The 16,382-nt window shown below is 39.1% G+C and overlaps 1 protein-coding gene across 3 annotated transcripts in view; it reads left to right on the top strand.

Moving 5' to 3' along the window:
• ibtk (inhibitor of Bruton agammaglobulinemia tyrosine kinase) overlaps positions 1–16,382 on the top strand; it is a 131,673-nt gene that overhangs the window by 67,024 nt on the left and 48,267 nt on the right. For all 3 annotated transcript variants that reach the window (XM_048596723.1, XM_048596724.1, XM_020528205.2), the window contains exons 14-21: positions 616–698; positions 799–836; positions 2,302–2,398; positions 4,336–4,437; positions 7,790–7,907; positions 11,254–11,314; positions 14,128–14,255; positions 15,979–16,091. In XM_048596723.1, the coding sequence (XP_048452680.1) occupies positions 616–698; positions 799–836; positions 2,302–2,398; positions 4,336–4,437; positions 7,790–7,907; positions 11,254–11,314; positions 14,128–14,255; positions 15,979–16,091 (740 nt within the window). The remainder of the gene's footprint in view (positions 1–615; positions 699–798; positions 837–2,301; positions 2,399–4,335; positions 4,438–7,789; positions 7,908–11,253; positions 11,315–14,127; positions 14,256–15,978; positions 16,092–16,382) is intronic.

The raw sequence follows: 16,382 nt of genomic DNA, 5'->3' as shown, positions 1-16,382 counted from the left end.
CTTTTTAAAATCTTTCTCCTCTCGCCTTTAAAATATGGTCCCTAGCTTTGAATCCCCCCACCTTAGGGAAAATACCTTTTATTATACACTTTATCTATGCCCCCTAATGATTTTATAAACTTTTTTAAAGTCACCCCTCAACCTCCTATGCTCCAGTGGAAAAAGTCCCAGCCTATCTAGTCTTTCCTTATAGCGCAAACCCTTCATTCCTGGCAACATCCTGGTAAATCCTTTCTGATCACTCCCCAGTTTAATAATATCCTTCCTATAGCAGAGTGCCTAGAACTGCACACAGTAACCCAGAACAGGCTACACCAATGTCCTATACAAACTCAACATGGCATCCCAACTCCTATCCTCAAAAATCTGAGCAATGTCGGCAAGCATTCTAAATACCTTCCTTCATAACCACCCTGTCTACCTGTGTTGCAAATTTCAAAGAATTATGCACCTGATCCCCAGATGTCTCTGTTCTACAATTTAATTTCATTGTGATTTAGCAAAAACAGGACGCTGAGACTTTTTTTTTTACAGGTAGACCTAGTCGTGCTATATTCATCTCTCCATTTTCTAGAAGCAAACTTTAATTCATACTTTTTCTTTGTTTCCTATTAGTTCATATTTATGTGATGTAACTTTGAGATCAGAAGATGGAAAAGAATTTGACTGCCACAAATGTGTGTTATGTGCAAGACTAGGTAAAGATGCTCTTTGTTTTTATTATGTGCCTGTATGTGTGTGCTTGTGTTTGCATTCCTGTCCAGAAATATTTTATAAATTATGTTTATTTTCTTTTAGAATACTTTCACAGAATGCTGAGTAATGCCTGGATTGAGGTATTTATAATTTTTTTTGTGTGTAATAAAACATAGTTGGACCAAAAAAACTGTTGAAAGTGAGCATTATTGCTATGAAATATATAAAACATAAGATGTAGGAGAAAAGTAGGCCATTCAACCCATCACACCTGCTCCGCCTTTCAGTGAGAACATGGCTGATCTGATAATTCTCAACCCCACATTCCTACCTTTTCCCCGTAACCCTTGATTTGCTACTGATTAAAAATCTGTAATTCTCAGCCTGTAGCGCCCTTTACAGTGAAGATTCCATAGATTCAATGCCTTCTGAATGAAGAAATTCCTCCTCCTCTGTCTTAAATGAACAATTTCTTAATCTGTGCTTATTCTATTTGTTTGTAGTCCCTTCCACAAGGGGAAAAACATTTCCACATCTACCCTGCCAAGTTGCCTAAGAATCTTTATAGGTTTCAATAAGGTCGCCTCTTGTTCTTCAAAACTCCAATGAGTTCAGTCCCAATCTATTCCGCCTATCCTCACAAGACAATCTCTCTATACCAGGGTCTGGTTTAGTGACTGCCTGCAATGCTTGCCTTCAGATAAGGGTACCATAGCTGTTCAATTTTCCTACTGTGGTCTGACTAGTGCCTTATGTAGTTTTAGCAAGAGCTTCCTGATTTTATCCTCTATACCCTTTGAAGTAAAAGCCAACATTTGGTTTGCATTCCCTATTATCACCTGAACTTTTGTGCTGGTTTGTGATTGTTATGTATGAGGACTTCTAAATTCCTCTGATCTATAGCTTGTTGCAGTCTTTCTCCATCAAAATAATATTTCGCTCCTCTATTCTTTCTGCCAAGTTGCATAACCTCACATTTTCCCACAATAAATTCAAGTAAAATGGTCTGATCTGTAGGTGTCAATCAGCACTAATTGAAAATGGTAACCTTATTTTAAAAAGAGATTCTGCATAACTAAATAGATAAATGATTGTTCCAATAAGAATGGTGCATTTCTCAGATGTTTTAGGCTGATATCCTGCTTAGTAATCTCAACTCAAAAGGAAAATTTCAATGTGAGGTATTCTGATCAGTTGAAATAATCTGTACTCTACATTATTAAGAAAAACATGTTTGTTAATGTTATATTAGTAATTTTGGAAGTTGTAAAGTCAAATAGATACTGTTTCAGATGCTCACGAATTTGGATTACATTACTCTTTTTTTAGTAGCTTTTTAATCCCATGTGTTAATTACAAATAAACATCTGAACGCAATTGTTAACAAGACATACATTTGCAAATATATCTCGTGCTCCAGCCAGGTTCTTTGAGAGGAAATTGAAAGCAGTTGATAATGATACATAATTCTATGCTTTTTAATGTTAAGATTGATCAACTTGTCCTCTTTCTATTTCCTCCCCCTTCCCAACCTCTTCCTTCCACCACCAACCCCCTTTTGACAACTTCCCATTCATCTTTCCATCTCTGCATTTTTGTCTTTAGGCTTCTTGTTGCACAGCTTTGGAAATGCCTATTCATTCTGACATTTTGGAGGTTATTTTGGATTATATTTACACTGATGAAGCACCAGTTGTTAAAGGTTGGGACTATATTTTCCATGACTTATACAATTTATGTAAAAATAGCAAGCTTGTTTCAAATGTCTGCTTTTCCTTTTCCCTCTACCAGCAGTTTAGTGCATGATGTTACAAAGTATTAGAAAGTAGCTACACATAAGAATTGATCTATGCCGGTGTTTGTGCTTCATATGAGCCTCCTCCCACTCCTCTCCATCTAAATCCATCAACTTATCCTTTAGTCATTTCTTGCTCATGCTTATCTTGAAATGCATAAATGCTATTTGCTGCCCCATTCTAACTATACTTACCAACTACAACTTGTATAATACAGTGCTAAAACATCCCAGGGCTCATTCCAGGAGTACTGTCAAATTTGACAGCAAACTGCTTAAAAAGATACTGGGGCAGGTGATCTAAGTAGTTTTTAAAGAGCGCCTTGAAGGTTAGGAGGTTTCGGGGGGGAAATTTGAGCTTTAGGGTGTTGACTGTTGAAGGCATGGCCACTAATGGTGATGCACAAGAATCTTTCAGTTAGACGGAGTTTTCAGAGAGTTGTAATACTGGAGGGAGTTAGGCTGTGGAGGATTTTGATAACAATGAAAATTTTATTATCAAAACATTTCTTTAACTAGATTGAATTTAGATCATCAAGCATGGGGAAATGGGGGAAAGAGAATTTGGTGTGGGTTGGATGACGTCAAGTTTTCATTGTATGGAAAGTGGGAGGCTGATCAAGATTTGAATGTGTTGGAAGAGAAGAGTCTAGAAGTAACAAAGAATTCAGGCTGGGTAGAACAGTTTTTTGAATTTCTGGTTTATTAGTCACCGTCTTCCATTCGTGAATCATAGCTCTTGATTTTATTTGCAAGCAGAATCCCTACAGTGTAGAAACAGGCCATTCAGCCCAACAAGTCCACACCGCCCCTCCTCTGCATTTCCCATGTCTAACCCACCTAACCTAAACATCCCTGAACACTATGGACAATTTAGCATGGCCAATCCACCTAACCAGCACATCTTTGGACTGTGGGAGGAATGCCACGCAGACACGGAGAATGTGCAAACTCCACAGACAGTCGCCTGAAGATGGAACTGAACTCAGGTCTCTGGCGCTGTGAGGCAACAGTGCTAACCACTGAGCCACTGTGCTGCGAAAACCATTTCTGTGACTACCTCAGCAAATCCTTTCATAATCTTGCAAGACCTGTATCAGGTGACTCCTCAGTTTTTTTTCTGTCTTGTAGGAAAAAGAACACCAGCCTGTAGGATCTTTCCTACAAGTTTATCCCCTCAGTTCTGGTATCGTTCAAGTAATTTTTGTTTTGCACTTTCTCCAATTTAGAAGAATAAGAGGTGACTTCATCAAAGCATCCAAGATTTTGCAAGGTTTTTTTAATAATTCATTTATGGGATTTAGAAGTCTTTGGTTGGGCCAGCATGTAATGGTCATACCTAGTTATCCTTGAGAAGGTAATGAAACATTTTGTTTTTTCACTGCAATCATTCTCTCAAATCTAAGAATTCCAATTCTGCTCCACCGTTAACTTAATTTCCTACCGTGGGTTCATTGGCAAATCAAACTGGACTAAGAAATAAAAATATTTTACAGCTGATGGGGGAGTGGATCAACTGAGCTTGATTCAAATAGTTCATACCATCCAGTTTAGGGGGAAAAAAATGCTCAAAATTTGGTGGAGCTCTCGACTTTTTTTGTATTGCCTGGTGTGATTGAAAAGCTCATAACTATTTCATTTTGAGATATTTCAACAAAATACGGGTTATGATTTTATGTTAACCTCGGCTCTTAAAACTGCTTAAAGTGCCATTGCTGTGTCATGAAAAGCTCTGAACAATCAGGAATACATACTACTGATGTGAATTGCTGTCTTAATTATGCTAAGGTTTATACCAATTTTAATGCTGATAAAGTTTATTTACAGAAATATTCTCCCAACAGAATCATCAGATGTGGAGTTCATTTGTAACGTGCTCGTGGTTGCTGATCAGCTTCTTATCAGTCGTCTCAAGGAGATTTGTGAAGTGGCTATTACCGAAAAATGTGAGATTTTTTTAGTTAATTTTGTAGGAACAGTTTTTAGGAGGCGCAAAATAACTTAAGACTGAGCACTTTGCAAAGGGAAGGCTTAAAAGGCTGTAGTAGAAACTATATACATAACTATTGCTGTCACAGATGTATTTGTACGTCTTAGCTGCCATGTTGTGATTTCCTTGTGGAGTAAATGTCTCTCAAAATTGCTTAGTTTAAATTGCTGTATTTAAGGGGAGGTGATAGCCTTGTGGTATTACCACTAGACTGTTAATCCAGAGACCCAGGTAATGTTCTGAGGACCCGAGTTTGAATCCTGCCACGGCAAATGGTGGATCTTGAATTCAATAAAAATCTGGAGTAAAGGGTCTAATGATAACCATGAAACCATTGTCAACAAAAATAGAAGTTGCTGGAAAAGCTCAGCAGGCCTGGCAGCATCTAAGTTCTGAGGAACGGTCACCGGACCCAAAAGGCTAACTCTGATTGTGTTTTCTTCATAGATGCCGGCGGACCTGCTGAGCTTTTCTAGTAACTTCTGTTTTTGTTCCTGATTTACAGCATCTGCAGTTCTTTCGGTTTTTAGGAAACCATTGTCGATTGTCGGAAAAACCCAGCTAGTTCACTAATGCCCTTTTAGGGAAGGAAACTGCTGTCGTTACCTGATCTGGACTACATGTGACTCAAGACCCATAGTAATGTAGTTGACTCTTAACTGCTCCCTGAGGTAGACAATAAATGCTGGCCTAGCCAGCAAAGCCATCATCCTATGGATGAATGACTGAGTCACAATCTGAAATTCTCAAATTGAATATTTGAGATGTTTTTTGTTCCATTCTTGGCACATGGGCACGTTCGGCAAGGCTGGAATTTGCTGTGATCCCTAGCTGCCCTGAGAATAATGCTAAACCACTGCAGTTTTTTGCAATTATTGATAGAGCTGTGACACTTGCTAACCCATTTCAGAGGGTAGTTAAAAACCATCTGTCATGTGTGGGACTGGAATCGCACATAAATCAGGCTGGGTAAGCTTGCAAGGTTTCCTTCTCTAAAGAAAGTTAGAGAACTAGTTGACTTTTATATCATGACCTGATGGCTTCGTACCTATTTTTTTAATAACTACCTTTTTGATTCCAAATTTAGAAAAAACTTGAAATGTTTTGAATTCATGTTCTCTGGATAACTAGACCGCTAATATAACCAACAAATAACCTTGCCTGCTGTTAGTAAAGATTATACTTTTTTTTTGGTAAAGCGATTTTCCTTATCAGCTTTGGTTTCTTCATAGGCTGTGTGGACAGATGTCTTGACACTTCAAATATAGTTGACTATTTCATTGAAATCAAAGCTGAATAGGTATTCGGTTAGGAATGGAGTGGTGAATAGTAAGATAAACTTCTTAGTTGATTACAAAAATAAAAATATGTATCATTATATAGTGAATTGGTGCAATACACCTTGCAAAAGTGCAGCAAGGAAAGCTACAAAACGTTGGGATACAAGTTTGACTTCCACATGGTTACTTTCTGACTTGAGGCATGCTTCCTGTATAAAGCAGAGTGGTGATCAGACACATGATCCCACAAACACATTTTATTTTGCATAGTTTGGGCATAAAGAAATGTTACTGATTAACATAAGTTTGGAAAGATGCTGGTTCCCTTGAATAGGGAAATGTGCAAAGAAACAAGAGAATATAAAATTGATAAAAGGGAACAAGAAGTTGAGACTTCTGGTTTTGCACTCGCCATGGCCAGGATGCGAGAAGCAGACGTGGGGGTCAAAAGGGACTAACTTTATTCAACATGCGAAAAGATTACTGATCAGTTAGACCGTGATTGTCGTGGAGATGCAGCAAGAACAGTAAACTGGCGATCTTAATTCACAGGCTAGGTGTGTAAATTACACCCCAGACTGTGCTACAAGTTACAGCAGAAGCCACCTTAAGGCCGTCGTGGCCTCATAGTGTTCTGCATTTGCGTCTGTTAAAAGCTGTTTAGGCAAAAGGAATCTATACATACATTGTAGCTTTTCTTCTTTTAGAAAAAGGGGACACAGAGATGACCAATAGCCGAAAGATCTATGGTGTGGCCTCAAATATTCACAGTATTAACAAATTACGTAATGGTATAGGAAGATTCATATCTAAGAAAGGCAGCATTATAAGCAGGGAGCCTAATATCGCAAAAAATATTGATAGGTTAAGTGATTGGGTCTAGTTTTGATGAGTGCAAGACAAAAACGCTACTACTACTTGTCTGTTTTTAACAGTGTTTACGTTCTGTGTTGCTAAGCAATATAAAATTTACTTTCAAAAAAACAACTGATAACAAAAATCAGTTCTTCTTGGTTCAACTTTTAAAGCCAACCATGTTTCATCAAAATGTACTTTATTGGTAAAATAAAATGGTTAAAGTTAAGATCTGAAAACCTCAATTGCTTAACTGTCTCGACTTGTTTTAATCACTGTGTCACTAAAAATTCTAATTTGATAAATGAAGATAGCGATTTCCAAATAGCTTTTAGACTCCTTCTATAAGATTGAGAAGCTAAAGCAACATCTTTTTGTATTCCTATTTCTGTATAGTTGCAAGTGACACCTCTGTTAACTCACCTATGTTGTCTGAGGTTGGGAGTTTGAAGAATGATCTAAATCAAGACCTTAAAATAATAAAAGAATTCACAAGTGTGGATAAATTGAAGCTATTTCCTCTCGTGGAGAAGTCCACAAAGGAGAGCATCATCTTAAAAATAGAGCTTGGCCATTTTTAAAAAAAAAAAAAAAAAAAAAAAAAAATTGAACGCACATTTTCATACAAAGAATCATGGAAATATTGAACTTTTATTCAAAAGTCCAAATGATAGATCCATTGAAATTTTCAAGACAGATTAATTGGAGATTGTGGAACAATGGAGGTAAAATGCAGATCAATCGTTTTCTAATTGGTGGAAAAGACTTGAAAGGCTGAATGGTGGGCGGCACGGTGGCTCAGTGGGTAGCACTGTTGCCTTAGTGCCAGGGACCCAGGTTCAATTCCACCCTCGGGCGACTGTCTGTGTGGACTTTGCACCTTCTCCCCGTGCCTGTGTGGGTTTCCTCCCACAGTCCAAAGATGTGCAGGTTAGGTGGATTGGCCGTGTTAAATTGCCTATAGTATCCAGGGATGAGTAAATTACTTGGATTAAACATGGGAAATGCAGGATTACAGGTAAAGGGTAGGGGGATGGGTCTGGGTGGGATGCTCTTTGGAGGGGCAGTGTGGGCTTGTTGGGCCAAATGGCCTGTTTTCACACTGTAGGGATTTTGTGATTTATTGTTAAGTTTTCTTGAATGTTAACAGATTTAATGTTGTTCTGTTTTCAGTAACTTTAAAAAATGCTTCAGAACTTTTGGAGTTTTCTACAATGTACAATGCTGACCAATTAAAACTGTCCTGTCTACAGTTCATAAGTATAAATATGGCAGTTCTGCTTGAAGCAAGGTAAGAGAAATTTCTCTTGATTTTCCACTCCTAGAATTTGTATCTTTTTTCATAGTTTGTTTTTATCTTTTCTCGAGGCCACATATTAGACATGAAATGAGTATATATGATTTATGAGACCATTTAGCTTGATGGTATTCCTAGTTGTCGTCTTTACTGGTGAAAACTAATCTTTCAGATATTCTGAAAACACAAACTGCTGGAGATCGCAGTGGGTCAGAGAGCATACATGGAGGAAAAGCAAGCTAACTCTTCAGCAGAGTCATCTAGACTCAATGTTAGCTTGCATTCTCTTCACGGATGCTGCCTGCCTCGCTGTGATCTCCAGCACTTCTTGTTTTCAGTACAGATTCCAGCATCTGCAGTAATTGGCTCCTATTTTCAGATATTCCTCCTGAAAATATCTTCCAAAACACCATTACCTTGCTACTTCCCATTCTCTCTCGATTTTCTATTATTATTCTCTTAAAAATTATACTTAATTGATCATACTTCTTTCCTTGTAAAGAACTGACAATGGAACCTGAAATGCCAGGTGCCAGAAAACAGTTATGCCACAGATATTGTAGGTAATGATCTTCTTGCATAAGAAGAAGTCATTTTCCTTTTGACATTCAGGCAGACCACAGTTGCTGAGATTCCACTATAAACATCATGGGATTAATGTTGGCCAGAAACTGAACAATATAAGCCATAAGATATAGGAACAGGAGTAGGCTGTTTGGCCCCTTGAACCAGAACTCCTCATGTCCATTTCCTGTCTTTTCTCCATAACCCTTGATTCCTCTATTGATCAAGAATCTTATCTCAGCCTTAAATTTATGCAAGGACTCTGCCTTCAGAATATCTGTGACAAGGAGTTTCAAAGAATCTCAGCCCTCTGAGAAGAAATTCCTCCTCATCTCAGTCTTAAACTGGTACACCTTAATTCTGAGACTGTAGTCTCAGATTCATCCATGAGAAGAAGCATCCTTTTAACATCCACCTTATTAACATCAGGATGCTAGTGCCAAAATTGAGAAAGTTGTCTGTCAGACTAGTCTGCAGCGTCCATCACTAAGAGTGGCTAGGCAGTCCTACTACTGGCTGAGTTGTTGAATCCTAAAGGATGTAGTTGCTGACTGGTTCTGTGGTAGATGGTGAATGACCTGGCAACAGTAATACAAATATTTCATTGATGTGGATACTGCACAGTTCTTGTGGTAATGAAGTCTCGTCATTCCATTGATATGCCACAAATATGGAGGACCATCATTGCATCAAATGATGTAGCTTTTGAACAGTTCTAGCAACTCGAGTGAGCATCCATGAAATGTTTTGGTCATCAGTAGCAGCAGAATTGCATTCCAATGCAATCTGTATATCTCCACTCAATCATTGCTATCAAGCTAGGGGAATCAATTCTGATTCAATGAAAATTGCAGAAGGTTTTGCGTAGAGCAACACCAGGTATACCAAGAAATGAGACGTCCATCTGGTGAAACTATAACAGTGGATCACTTGCATGCCGAATGGCATATGCAGCAAGTGATAATGGACAGATCTAAGTGATTCATAATCAAATGGATCAAATCTGCACTCAGTACTGTCAAATCCAGTTGTGAACGATGATAGACCATGAAAGAACTCAATGGAGGAGGCTCCACAAATATTCCCTATCTTCAATAGCATGGACGGCATGGTGGCTCAGTGATTAGCACTGCTGTCTCTCAGCACCAGGGACTTGGGTTTGATTCCACTCTTGGGCAACTGTGCAAACTCCACACAGACATTCTCCCTGTTCTGCGTGGGTTTCCTCCGGGTGCTCCAGTTTCCTCCCACAATCCAAAGCTGTGCAGGTTAGGTGGATTGGCCATGCTAAATTGCCCATAGTATCCAGGGATGTGCAGGCTAGGTGGGTTAGCCATGGGAAATGCAGGGTTATGGGGATAGGTTAGGGTTGTGTGTCTGGGAGGGATGCCCTTTGGAGGGTTGGTGTGGACTCGGTGGGCCGAATGGCCTGCTTCCACACTGTAAGGACTCTATGATTCTCAAGACCATTGAGTATAGGAATTGGAACATTATGTTGCAGTTGTAAAGAATGTTGGTGAGGCCACCTTTGGAGTACCATGTACAGTTCTCGTTGCTTGCTATTTGGAAAGATTAAATTGGAGGGGGTTCAGAAAAGATTTACTAAGATGTTGGAGTAAATTACCACAGATGCTGGAATCCGTGCTGAAACAAAGTAAAGTGCTGGAGATCGCAGCAAGTCGGGCAGCATCCATGGAGAGAAAGCAATGTTCAGAGTCTGGATGACTCTGTATTGGAGCTGACGTGAAGTGCAGAGGGGACAGCGTTCATGCAATAATTGAGGCTGATTATCAAAGAACTGGAGACACTGAATACTGCAATGGCTGCAGGCCCTGACATCATTCTGGCAATAGTACTGAAGATCTGTGCTTCTAGCCAAGTTGTTCCACGTCAGTTAGAACACTTGCACATACCTGACAATGTGGAATATTGTCCAGGTTTGTCTTGTGTTCTTAAACAGTGCAAATCCAACACAGCCATTTACTGGCCCATGAGTCTACTCTCGATCATCAGCGAAGTGATGGAAGGAGTCATCAATAGTGCCATCAAGCTGCACTTGCCCAGCAATAAACTGATCATAATACTCAGTTTGGTTTCCACCAGTGCTACTCAGTTCCTGATCTCCTTACAGCCCTTGTTCAGACATAGTCAGGAGTGCTGAACTCTAGAGGAAATGAGAGAGTAACTGCCCTTGATATTGACACTGCATTTGACTCTGTCTTCAAGGAGCTGCAGCAAAATTAGAGTTAATGGGAGTCAATTTGGAAAACTCTCCACTGCTTCGAGTCATACCTAGCACAGAAAGAAGGTTGTGCTTCTTAGTAGTCACTTATCTCAGCTCACATGAGGATTTCTTCAGGGGAAGCCAATGTGCTTCATCTGCTTCACCAATGACTTTGCCTCCATTGTAAAGTCAAACGTGGGATATTTGCCGATAATTACACCATGTTCAGCACCATTCTTGATTCCTCAGATACTGAAGTGATCCATGTCCAAATGCAGCAAAACCCAGAGAACAATTAGCCTTGGATTGATGAGAGGCAAGTAATATTAATGCCACGCAATGACTATCTGAAACAAGAAAGCATCTAAACATTGGCCCATGACATTTCAACTTAACCTGTCACCCTCCAATTCAATTATATGCCTCCACAAACTTCTCAAAGGAGTTTCCACCCATTGTTTAGAAAGTGCAGTTATCTATTTTAGCACCTACATTCTGAAAGAGTCGCAAATGAGATCTATATGGAATGTTGCTTCTGGTTTTTAATTTCAGATCTCTGGACATTCTCAGTGATGAAGTACTGAAGGAACTCTCAAATGCTTATAGGAATATGGTAAGAATTCTCTGACCTATGCATAATATGGACCACTACAGGATAAGCTTCCTTATTGGGTTGACTTGTACTCTAACCTTATTAACCGTACTGTCTTGAAAGCACATTATTTTCAGGCATAATGTTGATAAAGTGTCCCTCAAAAGAGCTGTTTGTCAAAAGTATAGGTGACATGTATCTATGTCTATGGGTTGTGCTTGCTTCTTAATGCTGATTTATAAAATGGAATAGAAACAAGAAATCAAAACGTTCATTTATTTAGTGCCATTGAAAATGTCCCCAAGCTTTTGCTAGCCTGCGCTCATTCTTGTAAACCAGGAAAATGTGACACTAGCTTGCATATAGCAAGGTCATGCAATAGCAGTTAGACAAACGACCAGATAATGTGTTTTAGTGGTGTTGGTAAAGGGACACTGGCTGCCCATGACACAAACAGAAATCCCTTCTATTTGAATACTGTGGTAGGCTCTTTTGAGGTTGCCGAAGAGGATAGATGGGTCTCAGCCTAACGGGTTCTCCAAAAGACACTATTTCTGCCTGTACAGCCCTTGGTAAGTGCTGTGCTGAAATACTAACGTGGATTATGTCCATGTGTTTCTGTGAGAGTGGGTATTGAACACTTAATCTTCTGGCCCAAAGGCAAGCACCCTTTGGCAGTACCTTCCAAACCTGCAACTTGGAAAAGCAAGGGAAGCAGACAAATGGAAACACTACTGCTTGTAGACTCTCCTCCTAGTTGTGTCCAATCTTGCCTTAGAATGATGTCACAGTGTTTTGTTGTCAGAGTCCAAATTCTACAGCTTTCTTCTTGACATCACTATAGGTGTACATACACTACATGAACTGCAACAAATCACGAAGGAGATTCAATACCACCTTCTCGAGAGCAATTAGGAATAGTCAGTAAATGCTAGCCAATGCTAGCCCTGCCAGTAAAGCTCATATCCCATGAATGAATTTAAAACAGATTCCAAGCTGAAATTAAAATGAATATTGTCACCTTCATTAATAGTATCCTGTTCTAACTATGAATTTCTCCATGCTGAATGCTACGAAGCATAAATTGCTGGAGAAATTCAGCAGGTTTGGCAGCATCTGTGGTGAGAAAGCTGAGTTGACATTTCAGATTTACTGACACTTCTTCAGAACTGAAGGCCTTTGCCTCTGTGCCTATTTCTTAGGACAAGAGTCCTCCCCGTACCACAGACCCTTTCACCTGCCTCCAACACTCTCTCCCTAGCTAGACCCCTGTCGACATGACATAGGTTGCCTTAATTTCTGGGCCCCTCTCACCCATTGAAACCTAGCTCCATCTGAACTGATTGCATTCCATGTTCTTTATAATCAAGCTTCCCAACAAGGGTGGTGTTATTGTTGTCTGGCACATTGACCTCCACTTTGTGAAGGCTGAGCTCCTGCTCTCGGACTCCTCCTATTAACTGTGGACCATGAGCCCACCATTGAGCACCAGACTACTGTGCCCACACAAGTCACTAATAAAATTCATCTGGTCTACTTTTTCACTCCCGTTACCTCCCCCACACACCCATGGCAATACAATTGAAGAAGGTGTAACACCTCATTTACTTTCTCCATCCTCCCTATACAGTGCCCCAGACACTTCTTCCGGGTGAAGCAGCGATTTACCTGCACTTCACTTAATCTGCTGTATTCACTGCTCACAATGTGGTTTCCTCTACATTGGGGAGATGAAATGCAGACTGCATGACCACTTTGCAGAACACCTACTTGCTGTTCACAAAAATGACCCTGAGCTTCTAGTTTTTTGCCACTTCAACACACCATCATGCTTCCTGGCCAGCAGCTCTATCTTGTATTGCTGCAGTGCTCTAGCAAAGTTCAGGATATGCTGGAAGAACAGCATCTCATTTCCTCCTGGGGACCCTGTAGCCTTCAGGACTCCATATAGAGTTCAATAATTTCAGGGCCCGAGTACCTTGTTCCACGTCCTTCTCCGAACCCCAGCACACCAGACCTTGTCATCACATGAGCTGTTACTATAACCAACCAGTGGTCAGCTACTAATGGTTTCCAAAAGCAATTATTGATTTTCCTAGGCTGACTATTATCCATTCCTTTTGTTTGTCCCACTGTTGTGCTCTGTCTCATGCTCGCTCGTGCGTTCGTGTGCTCCCTCGTGCCAGGACCCACCCCACCTTCATATAATACTAACCATTTCCTAGCTACAATCCGTTCTGAAGAAGGGTCACTTGATCCAAGACAATAGCTCTTTCTCTCCACAGATTTTGCCAGATCATCTGGGTTTCTCCAGCAATTTCTATTTTTGTTTTGGATTTCCAGCATCTGCAGTTCTTTGGTTTCTTTGATAAATTTCTAAATACTACTGAGATAACCTGCACCACATTGAGTGAACTATTAATCACATTCTATTCAGATTTATTTTTCTATACATTGATTTCATGGCTGGTATTGTATTTATTTTGACAACCAAATATTTTGGTTTAAACTATGCCTCCAGAAAATTAAGAATAAATCTATTGAGATCTCTTACAAATGACTATTTTCATGTTTTTTCACTGACTTATTTAATTTTGAGCTATGTCGAAAGATAACTTTAATGTTTGTACTTCTGATTTTTTATTTGGGAGTGAAGTAAAGGACTAATTTTGTTAATCCCATTGTTTCGCTCTTGTAAATGAGAAAAAAATTGCAATACTATTGATTATTTTCACCAGCAATAATAAAGTTAGGGATAATTTATTTTTATGTGAATAGTTGGTATGTTTAGAACACTTTTTTATTTCTGAAGCTTCAGTGTTTTTAAATTATAGATTCCAGCCATGCAAAAAAGGATCATCACTCCTTATCCAGGTGGTCCAGACATCAGCTTCCTGAGCGAGGAGATTGATGATAACTCCTTGGCCAGTAAAATCGAATTAGACTTTGAACCATCTTCCAAGTGAGTGACTTCCTTGCCATGTTGTGAGAATATCTCTGGGTTTCCTTCATCTGTGCTATCTAAAAAGGGGCGTTGCTACTGTATTTATAATTGGGTTGATTATGACTTCTGGTAAATCTGTTCATATCCAAATGTTTTCTTCAACTGCTTTGATTAAATATTAGCAGCCAGTACTTAAATGGTTTGGAATTCTTTGCAAAACTCCCACTTGGATGTTATTAATGGTTTAAGTTGAGAAGACAAACATGATACGTAAATGGCTTTAGTAAAAACATAGGCATTAGTCACCTGTTATGATGCAGACCCATGCGTTCAACCTGTGCCTTACTTACAAGATGTTAATCTTTATTGACTGACAGGTTATCAAAAAACAAGCTGACCACTTGAATATTCTGCAAATTGTTATTTTGCAAATCAACAGCAATATTGACCTTGTTCTTGATGATATATTTTAAAGACATTTATGTAAGAGCAAATAGAGTTGGAAAGTTTTATTGATGCAAGTACAGTAGTGGTAATTCATGGTTGTGCATGTATTTACGAACTGTTTAATGCTCAACCCTTTATAAGGAACTCTTGAGTTTGGGATTTCACTTTAATGTAGATAGTCAGATTCATTTCTGATTTAGACCAGCTGAGGGAGCAGTAGAATTAAGTTTAAATTTTACTGATTGCCATGGAATTAGTAGCTACTTTGCACTGAATCTGCTGGATTCCTAATGAACTGTTACTAATAAGGGTAAAAGTGTCAATATATTAAAGTTTAATATACATTCAACAGCAATTATTTCTTGGATTATAGTGGAAATCTTAAGTGATGATGGCGATTGTAGCTTTTAGTACCTTAGGTTTTCAGGACTAAGTATTGAAAGACTGACTGGTTGGCTGTTTGAATTTTTTTAACTATAATTAGAACCAGTACCTGGTCTCAAATGAGGGAGTGACACTGTTATCATGTATTCATGAAATGGCATTGATGTTGGAAATCCTAATTCATTTTGTGTAGATGCTGGTGTCCAGTGACATGGCACATATAAGTTAATACTGTACTGCATAATTGACGTATGTTAGTGGGGAGGAAGGAGAAACTTCATGATAAATTATAAAGACAATACTGAAGTATTGAACTAAATAAAGGGGTTTTTTAATCAGCAAGGTTGGATGAGGATAGATTTGTAAGTAGTAATGCAATCTCCTTTGCAACATGTATATATCAATGTGGGTTTCTGTGGGTTGTTTTAATGGTGCAGTTTCAATGATGCCTTTTACTGTGTAATTAATTGGCTAACATCTCTATCAGCTTAGTGAAGTCTATAAGATGAGTTTCAAAAACACTACTTTAAAATTTTGATCTTTTGTAAGGTAGCTGATAAAACAATTCTGAATGTAGTAATGTGTCTTTTATTATAAAGCATTCATAAGCACAACATAGCCTAGTTTTACTGGGGAATTCAATGATTTTCCATTATCCAGCAATGAGATCACCCTTTAAGCATTTCATTTACATATTTTAATTATGTATCTGGACCCAGTTAATTTAATCTTAAATTAGCATTGTTACAAATAGTTTCCATCCTGTGATTCCAAAGATCAAGTAGTTATTGTAAGTCTGCCTTTATATTTTTAAGTGAGCAAATGTGGAGGAACATAAATTTATTCCTGTGCTTATTGTCACAGTTGTGGTTTAAAACAAGAGACAATTAATTTTTTTTCCCCCCTTCAGAGAAACTCTTCTCAAAAAGGCAAAAGTAAAGGCTAAAAAGAAGCAGAGACGACGTCCTGACAGTTCAGGAGGATACCATTTATCTGATCTCATTCAGAGCCCAACATCAACAGGTGAGCAAATCGCAGCTAAGGGCTCAGTGGCTAGTACTGCTGCCTCACAGTGCCAGGGACCCGGGTTCGATTCCACCATTGGGCGACTGTCTGTGTGGAGTTTGCATGTTCTCCCTGTGTCTGCATGGATTTCCTCTGGGTGCTTCGGTTTCCTCCCACAGTCCAAAGATGTGCAGGTAGGGTGGATTGGCCATGCTAAATTGCCCATAGTGTTCAGGGATGTGTAGATTAGATGGGTTATAGGGGGACAGGTCTGGGTGGGATCCTCCGAAGGTCTGTGTGGGCTTGTTG

This window comes from Rhincodon typus, chromosome 5, assembly GCF_021869965.1.
Source record: "Rhincodon typus isolate 14 chromosome 5, sRhiTyp1.1, whole genome shotgun sequence".
Classification (NCBI taxonomy): domain Eukaryota; kingdom Metazoa; phylum Chordata; class Chondrichthyes; order Orectolobiformes; family Rhincodontidae; genus Rhincodon; species Rhincodon typus.
The sequence above is the reverse complement of the archived record's forward strand: the minus strand, read 5'-3'. Positions and strand labels throughout refer to the sequence as shown.